The sequence below is a fragment of the Eptesicus fuscus genome, chromosome 2 (genome assembly GCF_027574615.1).
Source record: "Eptesicus fuscus isolate TK198812 chromosome 2, DD_ASM_mEF_20220401, whole genome shotgun sequence".
In the NCBI taxonomy this organism is placed as follows: domain Eukaryota; kingdom Metazoa; phylum Chordata; class Mammalia; order Chiroptera; family Vespertilionidae; genus Eptesicus; species Eptesicus fuscus.
Genome location: NC_072474.1, coordinates 41,606,532 through 41,623,064, shown reverse-complemented (window position 1 = coordinate 41,623,064; position 16,533 = coordinate 41,606,532). Strand labels below are relative to the sequence as shown.

Here is a 16,533-nt window from a genome sequence, read left to right as displayed (position 1 = left end):
AACATTTTCCTAATTGAAATACAGACGATATTTTGAGGTTTTAACCAGGTTTTAACATACGTGATCCTGATTAATGTAGAAGAGCCAAAATGCAGCAGATACTTACAGGAAGACCTATATGGTGGGGGGCGGGGGTGGTAAGAAAGAAAAAAAGGAAGAGACAAATTAGTGAATATGCAAAATATTAAGATTAAAGCATCATCATAATCATCAGCACAATCCAAGGGACAAAGAAGTCAGTGATTCTTAATCTTTTTTTAGAACATAACCCTCTGACACCATATCAGCAAACTACATTTATATCTATGTGCATACAAAACTTACCATAAAATTTCAAGGAATGTTCAGATTCCCTGAGGCCTGTTTATGAATTACTGAGACATTTATATATTTTAAGCAAAGTATGTCTAATTTATATACCTAAAAATTTAGATAAAATATGAATCATGAGGATCTTTGGTCATTTATAATAGGCAAATTATAGAGAACTGATATGTAAACTTCTTTGAGTTTGGTAAAATGGCTAAATTACAAATGTACTCATTATTTGTTCTAAGAATATTTTTCATTCAATAGTATTATCAATACATAAAAGAATAAGCTTTGATGTTTATGTGTTTCTTTAAAACTATGTTTTCTCATCCAAACACCAGCAAATTCTAAGATAATTTCAACAGTTCACACACCAAAGGTTCAATTAAAACACCAGTTCTAAGTAGCCAGAAAGTTGGGAATTAACTTTTACATTTTCTATAAAACTCTGCCTAAGCACAAAGTTTTCACTTTCCTCCCCTCAATCCTATTTCTCTTGACACAAAGATCAATTCAGTGTATATTTGACTCTACCGATGTTTTATCATTTCTTTTTTCTCAAAGCAAATGTATAAAGCATCCTGTATTATGAAACTGCACTTTTCATAGGGAATACCTATTCAAATTACCAATCATTTAGACTTAGTGAGGTTTAAAGACAACTTTTGAGAATACTCTTAAAGTAATTAAGCAGCTACACTACCCAAATTCTTGAATTTTCATAAACCCTTTCTACTTTGACATCTTTTTTTTCCAAAAGGAAGAAGAAATGAGACAAAATAAAATCAATCTACACTCTGCTCTTTTTGATAGGTTAGTATTTCTACTGTTTGAACCCTTAGTAATTGATTGTTTTTAATACTGAAAATTACTTATTGAGAATAACATTTCTTATCACACACCAGAATCAAAACTTAAATCGCCTTCCTCTTATCTTGCAAGTAAGAACCAATGGTCATTTACATTTTTGGAGTCTTAGACTTTATATACCAGTAAAACAGTAAGTGAACTCACTCACTTGGATATCTTGGTTTCAAAAAAAAAAAGTTTTTATTTCACTCTTCTATTTCATTTTGCATACAGGGATTCGGCCTGAAAGCAAAAACTCACTGAAGTGGCATTAGGACAATTGGTTGTGTTTCAAGTTCTGCTCATAAAAACTGCATGGCCTTGGCCAAATCACCTGATTACTGAGGATCTCCATTTCCTCAAATACAAAACGAAAATGCTGGATTGATTGCTAAGACTCCTGTCATCACTAAAATTCTATGGTTATACAAGAGGAATAAAAATTCTCAAATTTTGAAATGAATGAGAGTAAAAGCATGACAAAATTGTACCAGTTGGACAAAATAATAATAAAGCATTCCTAGACATGTGCCCTGGTGTCCCAAGGCAGATGTTTTCACAGAGAACCTGTATGTGTGGACCGACCACCTATGAAAATGGAAGCATGGGTGATGTGCCACACTGTGTGCAGCTAAGAAACCCTCACGGTACACTGAAGAGATGGACTTGACGCAATCAAGAAAACAAAATTGAGTGCCAGTGGTTAGTAATAATATTTGGCAAACTTTTCCTTTGATGGTAATAAGAAAATAAAAATATATTCTAGGTCTAGTAGAGATTTAAACAAACACACACACACACACACACACACAAACGATACAATAATTAATTAAGAGGAACAGATTCAGTAACCTAAGTGGAACCTAAGCAGCTAAAAAAGCAACTTACCAGATTCTCCTCTTCGGCCCCTTTTACCTCGTTTCCCTGGAGGGCCTGAAATACAAAAAATACATACATTTTTAAGTTTTGGTTCAGAAATGGCTAATAAATAATTTCTATATATTTTATCACTGTTTTTAAGAATGCCAAGAAATAGATGAGATATTTATAGAGAACAGCACTGTCTTTGGTATTTCAACATAGCTCTTCAGCTTCATTTACCTATAAATGTTGCACTATTTCTTTCACCATCCAGTATTGCTTAGAAACACTAAAGACATGAAATTTTTGTTCATCCTGCCCAGATGTCATCAATAAAGAAAGACTTTTCTAAGCAAATTGGTGTTACTGAGTTTCATATTTCTTTAAAAAATTTATTTTCTGAGGTTGTTGGTATAAATAATTAAAAGTACTAAGTATAAATAAATAACTGGTTTCTCTTCAGTAAGTTCCATTATGATTCTCTTAAAAATATTTAGTTGGCAGTTAGTTAAATATAAATTAGTAATAAAAAGTATATATTAATAATAAAAATAACCTTACACATATTCCCATTTTATTACATGTGAATTTTCAAATATTGGAATTTCTCTGATTGAGAAGCAGCTGAGTTAAAATCACAACCCTTTTAATTGGAAAGTGTTTAGTTAGTAACTATGGGTCTCAATTAACTAAGGGCTAGCTCGTATTGTCATTCAATAAATACTTAGTCTTTATGATGTCACCTTTTTAAAAGTGGAGAAAAAACTTTTCTTTTTCAGTGAGTTGCCTATGAAGACCACCATGCTAGTATGTATCAGACTTAGCACAAGATTCTAGACATTCATGGCTTTCAAACCATTATTCTCAATTATATAATTTCTCCCCTCATTTCCTTGTGTAGGAATAGCTCCCATTAAATTATGGTTCCAGCAAATAGAAGAGAATAATTAGCCCACAATGAGAATTGAGGTCTTGTAATATTTGCTGCAAGAAAGAGGCCAAGGAAAATACAGAACTTCCTGGTTTTAAAGAATGAGCTGCTAAGTTGGACTGATGACTTCCAAATTCCACAAAGTTCAAGACACAAGCAGCACAGGCCTCAGCATCCAGCTGACTCTGACTGTGATCCTGAGCTACCGACTTCCACATGGAAACACTATCATGAGAAATAAAAACATTGGTGGGCCAGTTAGTTTCCTCTCAAGCCTGTACACAGAGTAAGTCCAGCCATCTGGGTTTTGTAAGAGGTTAAAAACAATCAAGCAATAAAATCAATTGAAACTATTAGGAGAAACAACTTTATAGCAGAGCCCAAAATTTCCATGAGACATTTCAGATTTCTTTCTATATTCTGAAATAAAAAGATGTTTTAATCATATTTGGGGTATTTGGGGCCAGATTGAGAGCATGAGTGGCATGTAAACAGGTAAATAAACCCAGTGGGACCCTAGTAGGTATGGAAAATATACATTTATACACACATTCAAATGCACATATACAGAGATATACAGGGGTGGGCAAAAGTAGGTTTACAGTTGTTCATATGGAAAAAGACATGTAGACTATAATTATTACGGTAGCTTTATTAACTGTGTTTCACATACTCACAACTGTAAACCTACTTTTGCCCACCCCTGTATTGACATATTCTGATATGTAAAATATCCTACAATTATAATTCAGATTTTTTTATTACAAAATCAATTAAACTAAGAAATTTTTAGGAACTACAATATACTTATGATGTCTGTGATTCGCATAGTAGAGATTATAGGTGATGAATAAGATGTGTATCTTCCCTGAAGAGGCATAAAAAGTTGAAAAGATTAAAATATATACATGGCCAAAACCGGTTTGGCTCAGTGGATAGAGCATCGGCCTGCAGACTCAAGGGTCCCAGGTTTGATTCTGGTCAAGGGCATGTACCTTGGTTGCGGGCACATCCCCAGTAGGGGGTGTGCAGGAGGCAGCTGATGGATGTTTCTCTCTCATCGATGTTTCTAACTCTCTATCCCTCTCTCTTCCTCTCTGTAAAAAAATCAATAAAATATATTAAAATATGTATATATATATATATATATGAAAAAGTCATTAGTAGCATGTTGTAAAGATGCACAATGAGTTTATACTCTGATTTGTTTCTTCTACTCCACATACATGGTCAATTATAGAAAGAAAAAAACATTTTAGAAGTATTTATATTCATGAAGAAATGGACATGCCTACAGGCAAGAAATGGACCAGAAATGCAAAGTAGAGAATAGAGATAAAACCATAAGCTGGCTGGGTTCCAGTTCTACAAGTAGGAATGGGGCCATGACTCAAAGTTCTCCAACCAGAGCCAGGTTCATTTTTTTTTTAATAAATCTTTATTGTTCGGATTATTACAATTGTTTCTCCTTTTTCCCCCCAATATCTCCCCACCACCCGGTTCCCACCCCTCTGCCCTTACCTCCCCCCGTTGTCCTTATCCATAGGTGTATGATTTTTGTCCAGTCTCTTCCCATACCCCCCACACAGACACCCCTTTCCCCCTGAGAATTATCAATCCACTCCCATTCTATGCCTCTGATTCTATTATGTTCACCAGTTTATTCTGTTCCTCAGATTTTTAATTCACTTGATTTTTAGGATCACTTGTTGATAGATATGTATTTGTTGTTCATAATTTTTATCTTTACTTTTTTCTTCTTTTTCCTCTTTTTAAAGAATACCTTTCAGCATTTCATATAATACTGGTTTGGTGGTAATGAACTCCTTTAGCTTTTTCTTATCTGTGAAGCTCTTTATCTGCCCTTCAATTCTGAATGATAACTTTGCTGGGTAGAGTAGTCTTGGTTGTAGGTTCTTGCTATTCATCACTTTGAATATTTCTTGCCACTCCCTTCTGGCCTGCATAGTTTCTGTTGAGAAATCAACTGACAGTTGTATGGGTGCTCCCTTGTAGTTAACTAACTGTTTTTCTCTTGCTGCTTGTAAGATTCTCTCTTTGTCTTTTGCCCTTGGCATTTTAATTATGATGTGTCTTGGTGTGGTACTCTTTGGATTCCTCTTGTTTGGGGTTCTGTGTGCTTCCTGAACTTGTAAGTCTATTTCTTTCACCACGTGGGGGAAGTTTTCTGTCATTATTTCTTCAAATAGGTTCAGTATCTTGCTCTCTCTTCTTCTGGCACCCCCAAAATTCGGATAGTGGTACGCTTAAAGCCATCCCAGAGGCTCCTTACGCTATCCTCACACTTTTGGATTCTTCTTTCTTTCCGCCTCTCTGGTTGGGTGTTTTTTTCTTCCTCATATTCCAGATCTTTGGTTTGACTCGTCAGGTACAGTGGTCTACAGTTGAGTGTCTGTATATTCTTTATTTCAGACAGTGTATGCATAATTTCTGACTGGTCCTTTTCCATTTTTTTGGTATTCTCATTAAGGTCCTTGAAGGTCTCTTCAAGTTTCTCAGCAGTTTTTAGAAGATTCTTGAGTAACCTTATAAATGTGGTTCTGAACACTGTGTCGTCCATTAGTTTGCTTTCCTCTATCTCTCCTACTCGTGACATACTTCAGTGTCTCCGCATTTTGGCTGCCTTCCTGTGTTGATGGAGTGGCTTTGTGTGGTCAGTGACCTATAGGGGCCGGTAGCTCAGCTTCCCCAGTCACTCTAAGTGGTCGCTCTTGGTACACCCCTTTGTGGGCTGAGTGGAAAGTCTTGGTGTAATTAAAAGCCTTGATTGCTGTTGGTACACTGGGAGGAATTGACCTCCAGGCCAACTGGCTGTGAGGACCTGCTGTGTCTATAATGGAAGAATTGCTGTGCTGGAGACACAGTAGGGCTTTGGTGCTCACTGAGTCTGCCTCTTGAATGTGTCCCTTATGGGAGTTGTTGAAATCTGGTGTCATTCACACTGACCACTAGATACCCTAGTGTCTGGATCTCCAATGGGGTGTAGGTCTGAGGCCTCCCAGCAGGAGCTACAGCAAGAGCTACAGTTTTCTCCTCTTTTCTTGGGCGGTTTTGGAGCAGTCTGACTGGAGCTGCAGTTAATTTGGTTGAGCTGCCACAGAACAGGCCATTTATATGTAAAAGCTGCTGTGTGGAGCCTGGGCGGGTTTGTAGAATGTGTGGGGTGGGGTCTCAGGGCGGGGCGGGGTCTAAGGGCGTCACTAGGCTGGGGCGTGGCCAACGGCCATGGCTGCCTTCAGCTGTCTCTGCCTTTCCGCGTTTCCAAGTCCCCGTGTCCCACGCTCCAGCGCAGCAAACCCTGATTGCTGGGCGCACCTCTGCAGAAAAGTCACTCTCACTCTCCGACCGATGGCCGAGAGTCCAGCTTCTCCCCGTAGGCGTCTGGGTCCCCTGCGTGTCCCCAGAAACTGGAGTTCAGAGTGATCGGGAGTTTGTCTCCCTTCGGTTTGAAAAAAAGCCGCGCGCCCAGTCGCCCGCCGCCAGCCCGCTTCGCACGCACCTCCGTACCTCAGCTCTCCAGCGTTTGCGCTCCCTTCTCTTCTTAGTTGTAAATCTACCACTCAGCCAGCTTTCCCATGGTTTTGTTTTTTAGTTGTATTTTTGAAATTGTTGTGCGAGGTGGCAGTTTAGTTGTTTAACTTTGCTGCCATCTTGGTTCCTCCCAATAAGAATTTTTTTCACCAGGTTCATTTCTTAAAAGCCAGAGGCATGCTGAAGAGATGCTGAAAAAAACCTAGGGGTCTGACTTAAAGGTTGGGGAATACAAGCATAATCTCTCAATCAGAAAAAGTGATTTTTTTAAAAAACTTGATTTCGAGAGGAAGGGAGAGGAGGAGAGAGATAGAATCCTTGATTGGCTGCCTCCTACATGCCCCATGCTGGGGATCGAGCTCGCAACCAGGGCATGTGCCCTGACAGGGAATCGAACCATGACCTCCTGGTTCATAGATCTACACACAACCAGTGAGCCACTCAGGTTGGGCAGCATCTGCTGATTTGATGTCTAATTCTACGATATCCCCAACATAAATCTGGGATAGGAGTCTTAACATGACATTTTAAGATAAGTCTGATCTAGAAGGGTGGAAAGTCAAGTAAAGACAAACATAACATTTTTAGATTAAGAAAGGGTAAACACAGGGAAAAGAAAGGCAGACACAGAGAAAACTACACACACACACAAAATAATAATAATAATAAAATACTTTTTCTATTCATAATGAATATAGAAACCCAAATTCCAAAAATGTATGAAGAGATCTAATGCTAAGAAAGACAGCACTCAATAATAAGATCATGAATTCCTTAATTATTTTAAGGAAACATCAGACAAAGGTTGGTCTGTTAAGTTTTAAGAGCTAAATGAAGAAGTAACATCCATTAAAGGACAGAATTTTAAATGTAAACATGGGGGGGGGGGCAGAGAACAAGGAGATTTGGAAAAGAACCCTTTAGAAATCTTGAAAATGAAAAAATACAGTCATCAAAATTTTTTTAAAAGATAAAACAATTAAGTGCTAGCCTGGGTATGGTTAAAGAAAGAACCGATGTGAAAGTTGCAGAATTCTGTGCATCTCCAAAATTCTCAAGTTGAACTTCTGCCCGCCAGTGTGGCTGGTGTGGCTCAGTGGTTGAGCATCGACCCATGAACCAGGAGGTCATGGTTTGATTTCTGGTCAGGGCACATGCAGGGTTATGGGCTTCCAATAGCGGGTGTGCAGGAGGCAGCTGATCAATGAGTCTCTCTCATCATTCAAGTTTCTCTCTCCCTCTCTCTGAAATCAATAAAAATATATATTTTTAAAAATTCTATCCTCCAAAGATGACGGTATTAGGAGGTGGGACTTTCAGGAAGTACTTAAGTCATGAGGCTGGAGCTCTCATAATAGGATTAGTGCCTTCTAAGAGACCCCATTGAGAGTCCTAGTCCCTTCCACTATGTGAAGACACAGCAAGAAGGTGCCAGTTATGAACCAGGACGAGGCAAAAGGCACTCAGCAAAAGGCAACCATGATGGCTCCTTAATCTTAGACTTCCCAGCCTCCAGGACAGAAAGAAATAAGTTGCTATTGTTTGTAAGCCACCCAGTATTTTTTATAGCAGCCCAAATGAACTAAGATGCTATCTATGTATCTATCTATGTTAAGAAACAAAATTTTACTTATGTCAATACAAGAATCCAGAAAAAAATGATAGAGAAGCCTTTTTATAAAAGAGATAATAGATGAGAATTTTCCATAATTGAATATAGGAGTCCTAAGATTGAATTTATACTCTAAGTGGCAAGTCAAAATAAATCACAATTAAGCACATGGAAGGAGAAACCTAAGAATATTTAAGGATAAAGATAAAATTATAAGAATTACCAGAGGGAAAATTACAATGGGAAATACTTAGACTGACTGCTATATCACCTATAACAAGATGCCAAGGAGCCCCTGACGAGTCTTAGAGACTATAATTATATGTTTATTGGAATTAATTTGTCATGTTCCCCTGGAAAAACATTCCTTTTTAATAGTGGAATTTATTAAGTAAAAATAATAGTTTGCACAAATATTTAAAAATAGTTTGAAATAAACTTTTAAAAATGGTATTTAAAAGAAATCAGCTTATAAAAATTAGTAAAGAAGTAATGATTTTTTTAAAGAAATCAAAAACAAAGAATATTTCTGACCATGTCTGCCTCAAATATCCAATCAGAAGGCTTAGAGAAATTAATCAAATATTGTGGGAAACCTGCTTATTATATTGAGAACTGAAAAAAATAGAATCTAAGGAAAGTAAAAGGTATTTGGCAAGACATATCTATTAAACAAGGTTTTACAAATAATTTCATAATATCTGAAAGGAAAACATGAAGTTAAACTAAGTCATGAGAAGATGGGAAAATAAACTGTATTGGATTTACAAAGAAAATACTAGATTTGAGGAGAGCATGCTATATAATTACTATAAGAAACAGGATTGGAGTAAGCATTATATTGAGCTTAAGGAAATAATAAATTACACAAAACTCTCAGTAAGACATAAAGATTTTGCTTACAAAAGAATAAATAGAAAGCGAATGTCTTAGGCTTCCGGTCAAGATGGTGGCATAGGTAAATTTGGTACTCATTGCCTCCCACAATCACATCAAAATTTACAACTAAAATACAGAACCATCATTCAAAATAACCTGAAATCTAGCTGAATGGAAGTCCTACAACTAGGGAATTAAAGAAGAAGCACATCGAGACTGGTAGGAAGGGTGGAGATGCAGAACTGGCTGGTCCCACACCCACATGTGGCGGTTTAAAATCAGGAGGGATATCTCAGCTGTGGAGATTTCCCTGAAGAGTGAGAGATCCCTGGCCCACACCAGGCCCCCAGCCCAGGGTTCCAGTGTTGGGAAGAAAAGTCCCCACAACTTCTGCCTGTAAAAACCAGTGGGGAGTGTGGTTGTGGGATTGCCAGGCAGTTCCTCTTAAAGGGCCCGTGCACAGACTTACTTGGATTCACTCCCTCTGAGCTGCAGAACTGGGGCAGCAGCTTGAAAGGAACCTGTGACATTCAGGGAAGAACTAAATTGTCTGGCATCAGGGCAGGAGCTGGAGGGGCAGCTTTCTCCCAGAGAGAGTGCTGGCAGAGGCCAGTGTCCCTTTGCTGAGCCTTCCTGCCACAACTGACAGGCTGCGCCATATCTGAATCTCCATCAACCTAGCTCAGACTTTTCACCCCACCGCAGTGATCCCCTGAGACCCCCACCCTTTCCTATTTGCAGGCTCATCCAAGCCTTTGCCATACAACTGGCCTCTCTTGCCTCCTGCTTTGGACTTCCCTAAAAACTCTCAAACAAGCAGTAGTTGGCATCAGTATGCCTCATACCTCTCAATAAGTGATCCCAGGCCCACCATGGTTCACAGCTTGGCCTCTCCTGAGCACCTCCAAGCTCAACACAAGTAGCAGCCATCTGCACCCACTGATTGCTTTTTAGGTCATGCTGGGTGGCCCTGGGCAGAGGACAGGCAGAGGCTGACTTTGCACCTCCCAGGAGGCCCCAGAGCCAGTGCACCTGGTGGTCAACTTCAACTACACCAAATTACAACCCTACCACCTCTAAGAGTGACACATTCAAGGGGAGGACTTGGTGAGCACCAAAGCCGCCTGAAGCAAGTCCTGCTACATAGGAGTGTTTCTGGTACCTCAGCTCTTTAGCTATAGACGCAGCTGATCCTCACAACACATTGGCCTGGGGATCATTCCCTCTCAGTGAAACCAACATAAATCAAGGCTCAATTATAATAGGACTGTGCACACAGCTCACAAGGGGGTGCACTTGGATTGCACAGCTCAGGCTGAGCCACTAAGCCCTCCAGGACACCTACTATACAAGGTGACTCTACCAAGTCTGGGAGACATAGAAAATCTACCTAATACTTAGAAGCAAACACAGGGAAGTAGCCAAAATCTGAAGATAAAGAAACATGTCACAAATGAAAGAACAGGAGAAATCTCCAGAAAAAGATCTAAATGAAATGGAAGCAAGAAAGCTACCAGATACAGAGTTCAAAACATGAAGCATACACTAACTGAAATAAAGAATAACTTACAGGGGTTCAACAGTAGAGTAGAGGATGCCAAGGATCAAATCAAGAATTTGGAATATAAAAAAGCAAAAAAAAAAAAACAAAAAAACACCCAATCAGAACAGCAAAAAGAAAAATGTATCTACAAATATGAAGATAGTGTGAGGAGTCTCTGGGACAACTTCAAGCGTACCAACATTCACATCATGGGGTGCTGCTGGAAGAAGAGAGAGCACAAGACATTAAAAACCTATTTGAAGAAATAATGACAGAAAACTTCCCCTACCTGGTGAAAGAAATAGACTTATAAGTCCAGAAGGCACAGAGTCCCAAACAAGATGAACCCAAGAAGCCTACACAAAGACACATCATAATTAAAATGCCAAGGGCAAAAGACAAAGAGAGAATCTTAAAAGCAGCATAAGAAAAGCAGTTAGTTACTACTTACAAGGGAGCACCCGTATGACTGTCAGCTAATTTATCAATAGAAACTTTGCAGGCCAGAAGGGAGTGGCAAGAAATATTCCAAGTGATGAAAAGCAAGGACCTACAACTAAGATTACTCTACCCAGCAAAGTTATCATTTAGAATTGAAGGTCAGATAAAGAGCTTCCCAGACAAGAAAAAGCTAAAAGAGTTCATCACCACCAAACCAGTATTACATGAAATGTTGAAGGGTTTTCTTTAAGAAGAAAAAGAAGAAAGAAAAGATAAAAAATATGAACAATAAAATGGTAATAAATACATATCTGTCAACAATTGAATCTAAAAATCAAAATATATGAACAGGAAACTAATGAACAAAATAAACTGATGAATAAAATAGAGCCAGAGGCCTAGAAACATGGAACAGACCAATGAATTTCAGAGGGAAGGGAAGGGAGGCCAGGAAGAGATTAATCAAAGAATTTATATGCATATATGCATTACCCATAGACACAGACAATAGAGTGGTGAAGTTCTGGGGTGGGAAGGAAAATGGGTGGAGGGGACAATGGGGGAATATTATCAAGAATAAAGGTAAAAAAATAGAATAAATAGAAGTTTGGAAGTAGTTTGCTGTGCAAATGAGACAATCTGATATTGCTTCTGAATTTAAGGGTAAAAATAATACAAATGATATGGATAGGATAAATTTGACAATGGACAGCTGGCAGATCACCAGAGTGAGAAGATGAAAAATCAAATAAGACAAATGATTGCTGTTTCCCAAACAAAGTTTATGTTAACAATAGTTGAAAAAGAGAGCAGCCATTTCCATTCCAAACTGAGTGATGAAGTATCAGCCAAACATGAGCAGTAAGGACAAATATAGAAGCTGGAACCTGACTTTTATTTACTGAATTTGGCCAGATCCTTGCAGCAGAAATTGTCAGGGAATTCTATCAGCGCAAAGACATGACTCTGCAAAAGAAATTGGTTCAAGAACATGAATGGGAAGAGAAAAAGCAGAAGCTATCAGCAACAAGGAAGTGAAGACTTATAAGCAGAGATTTCACGAAATGAAGAAAGAATTATAGAAAATAGAGGTAGGCTATAAAACCAGAGTGCTCTTCATGATAGGAAATTTCATGATAGGAAGTACCATTCATGCTTCAGAATGAGATTTTGCTTGAAAGATAATGCAAACTGTCAGCCTGAGATAATTAGTAAGAATTAGCAATAATGGTAATTCTTTAAAGATGTATAAAAAACAAACAAAAAAAAACACAAAACCAATACAGACAGATCAAGATCATTAAATCACATCATAGCAAGGTGTCATAAGCCAAGTCGGTACCTTTGGCCCACAACAAAATTGCTGGAGCACTCTACTCTGCCCTAATGATGTACCTACCTGTGATACAGCTCTTCTTAGGTTAGATATGTGCCCAGAAGTAAACATATGCTTATATATGGGCCTTCCTCTGGTCTTGGCGGGCGGGGGGTTGGGGGGGTGGGGGTGACGTAGGGAGGAGTGGTTATTGAAAGTATCTGGAATAACCTTATCTGATTTATCAGAAAAATTACTTGTCAATTCTACTCCTATTACTTGGATCTGTCCAATCTTCTCCACTCCTACTAGTAATTTCAAGCTAAACTTAAACATAACCTTTCTGGGTACTCAGCCTTTGCAAAGAAAGAATTTCTGTCATTTGCAACAACATGGATGGACCTGGAGGACTTTATGTTAAGTGAAACAAGCCAAATGCAGAAAGACAAACACTGTAATGATCTTATTTATATGTGGAATCAAAAATAGTCAAACTCCTAGAAGCAGAGAGTAGAATGGTCACACCAAGAGCTAGGAGCGAGGGGGAAAGGGAGAAGTGATGATCTAAGGGTACAAAGTTTTAGTTATACAAGACAGATAAATTCTGGGTATCTACCATACAGTATAGCACCTATAGCTAATGACACTGTGCTATATACTTAAAATTTTGAAGTGGTAGATCTTAGGTTAAGCATTATCAATAATAATAATAATGACAGGAGGAAACTTTGGAAGTGATAAATATGTCTATGGCTTTGGTGATGGTGATGGTTTCAAAGATACCCTAAACTTACCCTAAACTCATCCAGCTATAAACATTAAATATATACAGTTTTTTACAAATCAATCATATTTCAGTAAAGAGGTTTTAAATAAAAGAAAAAAAGGGAAGGCTCTAACTTAGGTCATTATACTTAGGTATGTTGTCATAAAAACCTGAGAACAAGGAGCAATGTAGCCATCATATTACACAAATGGTCATTAGGCAATTAATTCCTGACTGAATTTCCATGAAAGAAGGTAATAAATGCATGTAAAAGCATAAATGAGGGGCTCAATAAATATTAGCCCCCTCTTTTGTTTTATTTATATATTTTATATTTGGTCATTAAGTGATCAAAATATATATGAGTATTCAATAAGAAATGCTGTATATGTATATGAATAAAAGTGTGAGAGATTAACTTAACCTTCCAATAGTAATATTCAAAAAGGCAGCTTAGTATAATGAAAAAAATATGGAGCAAAGGGTTAAAAGGTTTTCACTACTGTGTAAATTGAGCAAACTTCCAATTCACTTCTTTGATTTTAATCTGCTAAAAGATCTGGTAAATAGTACTAACTCTACCAATTTATATGATTATTGTGAGGATGAAAACTGTAAAGTGGCACACACACACACACACACACACACACACACACACTAGAGGCCCAGTGGATGAAATTTGTGCACTGGGCATTGGGGGGGGGGGGGGGGGGTCCCTCAACCCGGCCTGCACCCTCTCCAATCTGGGACACAGGGATTGGGCCTAAACCAGCAGTCGGATATCCCCCTTGCAATCTGGGACTTCTGGCTCCTGACCACTCATCTACCTGCCTGCCTGCCTGATTGCCCCTAACTGCTCGCCTGCCTGCCTAATCACCCCTAACCGCTTCTGCCTCAGCCCCCGCACCTGGGACCCAGTCTTCCCTCCTCCGGCTGGCTGCAGGCACCCAGGACCCGGGCCGGCTTCCCCCCGGGCCAGCTGCAGGCACCTGGGAACCATGATCGCCCCTAACTGCTCCCCTGCAGGCCTGATTGCCCCTAACTTTTCCCCTGCCAGCCTGATTGCCCCTAACTGCTCTCCTGCCTGCCTGATCACCCCTAATTGCCTCTGCCTCGGCCCCCACACCTGGGGCCCAGGCTTCCCTCCCTCTGGCCAGCTGCAGGCACCCAGGACCTGGGGTGGGGGGTGGTCCCTCAGCCTGGCCTGCCCCCTCTCACAGTCTGGGAGTCCTCAGGGGATGTCCTACTGATGGCTTATGTCTGCTCCCCGAGCCGCAGTCTGGCCTCCCTCTGTGGGAGGCAACAGGGCCGATCAGTGGAAGGCACACCCCCATCATCCCGCCACTGCTGCTGCCGCTGGCCCATCACCCTGCCACTGCTGCTGCCTCTGGCCTCCCTCTGCGGGAGGCGACCAGACCTATCAGGGGAAGGCGCTGCCCCCATCATCCCGCCACTGCTGCTGCCTCTGGCCTCCCTCTGCCGATTAGGGGAAAACACCAACCCCATCACCCCGCTACTGCTGCCACTGCCAGCCTCCACAGTGGCCTGCCCTTGCCCCTCACAGCCGCCACCATGGCTGCCTGCCTTCGGCCCTCACAGCCACTGCAGCTTTGTCCAGAAGGATGTCCGGAAGACGTCTGGTCTAATTAGCATATTACCCTTTTATTAGTATATATATATATATATATATATATATATATATATATATATATATCAATGGAATGTTTCCTTTATTTTTATTATTCACTGCAAGCTTATTCATGCTATATTATTGTCATCTTTGTCAATAACAATAGTAAGACTTCTAAACAATTTGAAACATCCTAATAAAAAGCTGAAACTTGTAAGTTTCATCTCCAGAGGCACAGATTCTTTAAAGACATCAGAGAAAATACCAAAAAATACTTCAAACAGAGTATATACTCCAAAAAGCAAATACTCTTTCCAGAATTCTGAAGGCAGAGGAAAGATCAGGAGGCTGAGCTGTGGTCAGGGAGGTAAAGAGTGAGTCAGAAGCAGCAAGCCGATGGAAAAGCCCTGTGAGCAGATGCATGCTGAGGTGAGGAGGCCTAGAGGAGAAATGTGAGCAAACCCAGGACAATACCTCCACCCCAATGGCCCCAAGAATAGGTCTCCGACAGCTGCAGATGGCTTTGGGGTGGGGGGAACCTGTCTGGGCACAGAGGAGACATGGATCATCCTTCTGAACCATCCTCCAGCTCCTTTCAGCAGACTAAACCAGGTTTACCTTCAGATCCTATGGATTAACCTTACAAGTAGGCACAGATTCATTTCAGAGCCTTCCCCAAAGACCCCACACCTGCTTGCTTGCCAAATGCCTGAAATTCTTTCAATATAGACCAAAGCTTTTCATTCCACAATTAGAAGCAAAAAGCTTACATAGTATAGCCAATAACTGGTAGAAGTAGAATATTAGCTAAAACTTATCTGTACTACAACATACTCAGGAGATTTTCACACTATGCTTCATACTGGATCATCAGAGCAGCTCCAATTTGTCATACTGAATTGCAACCATTTGCAGTAAAAGTTCGTTGGCTAAAAACAAGTTTATAAATCAACGATTCACATTTCTGCAAATGTAAAATTTAGGTGAGGAAAACCTGCTGAAGTCCCACACAGCAGGCGTGAGCTTCCTGAGTCCAAGCTCAGTGCTCTTTAACTTCTCATGCTGCCTCTCCTTTTTGAACTCACACTCTGTAGACTGGACGCAACCAGCACAAACTTCATTTTATCTGCAGCCTGATTCATGCTAATAACATGGCTACTTAGGCAGATGTCTCATTACTACCTGTAATAGTCTCCCACTAAACTGTGAGCTTTAGAGGGTAGGAATTCTCTTGTTCATTATTGTATATCTAGCAACTGGCACAGAGTTTATCACTTAATGAACCTTTAAAGGAAATACTGCCTATGGGCTATTTGAAGCATGCCAACATTATTTCAGACCAGGTTAATTTTTAAAAGAAATAACTTTTTTTTAATTCAATATATTTGTTTGCCAAGATATTTTAAATATATGGTTTTATTTTAGTTTTTTGTTTTTTGTTGTTTTTTTTTTTAAGAGAGAGAGGAAAGGAGAGGGAAAGAGAGATAGAAACATTGATGAGAGAGAAACATCATTGATTGGCTGCCTCCTGCCTGTACCCTACTGGGGATCGAGCTTGCAATCGGGGCATGTGCCCTGACTGGAAATCAAACCAGCAACCTCTTGGTTCCTGGGTGGATGCTCAACCACTGAGCAACACCAGCCAGGCCCCAAGATATTTTAAATCAACATGTCCTCCACTAAAGGTTCATTTGTTTTAAAAATCTTTTGTGTGTGTGTGTGTGTGTGTGTGTGTGTGTATGTGTGTTTAATTTATTTGTTTCTAATCCCCACAGAATGTCAGTTTATAAAAGAAAGTTAATCGTAATAAATAATAGGTTTAATTTTACAATAGCCATGCTC

The 16,533-nt window shown here is 39.6% G+C and overlaps 1 protein-coding gene across 1 annotated transcript in view; it reads right to left on the bottom strand.

The window, feature by feature from the left end:
- The window catches only part of COL25A1 (collagen type XXV alpha 1 chain), a 481,927-nt gene that overhangs the window by 209,893 nt on the left and 255,501 nt on the right, over positions 1–16,533 (bottom strand). The window contains exon 3 of the mRNA XM_054722987.1: positions 2,046–2,094. Coding sequence (XP_054578962.1) covers positions 2,046–2,094 — 49 coding nt within the window. The remainder of the gene's footprint in view (positions 1–2,045; positions 2,095–16,533) is intronic.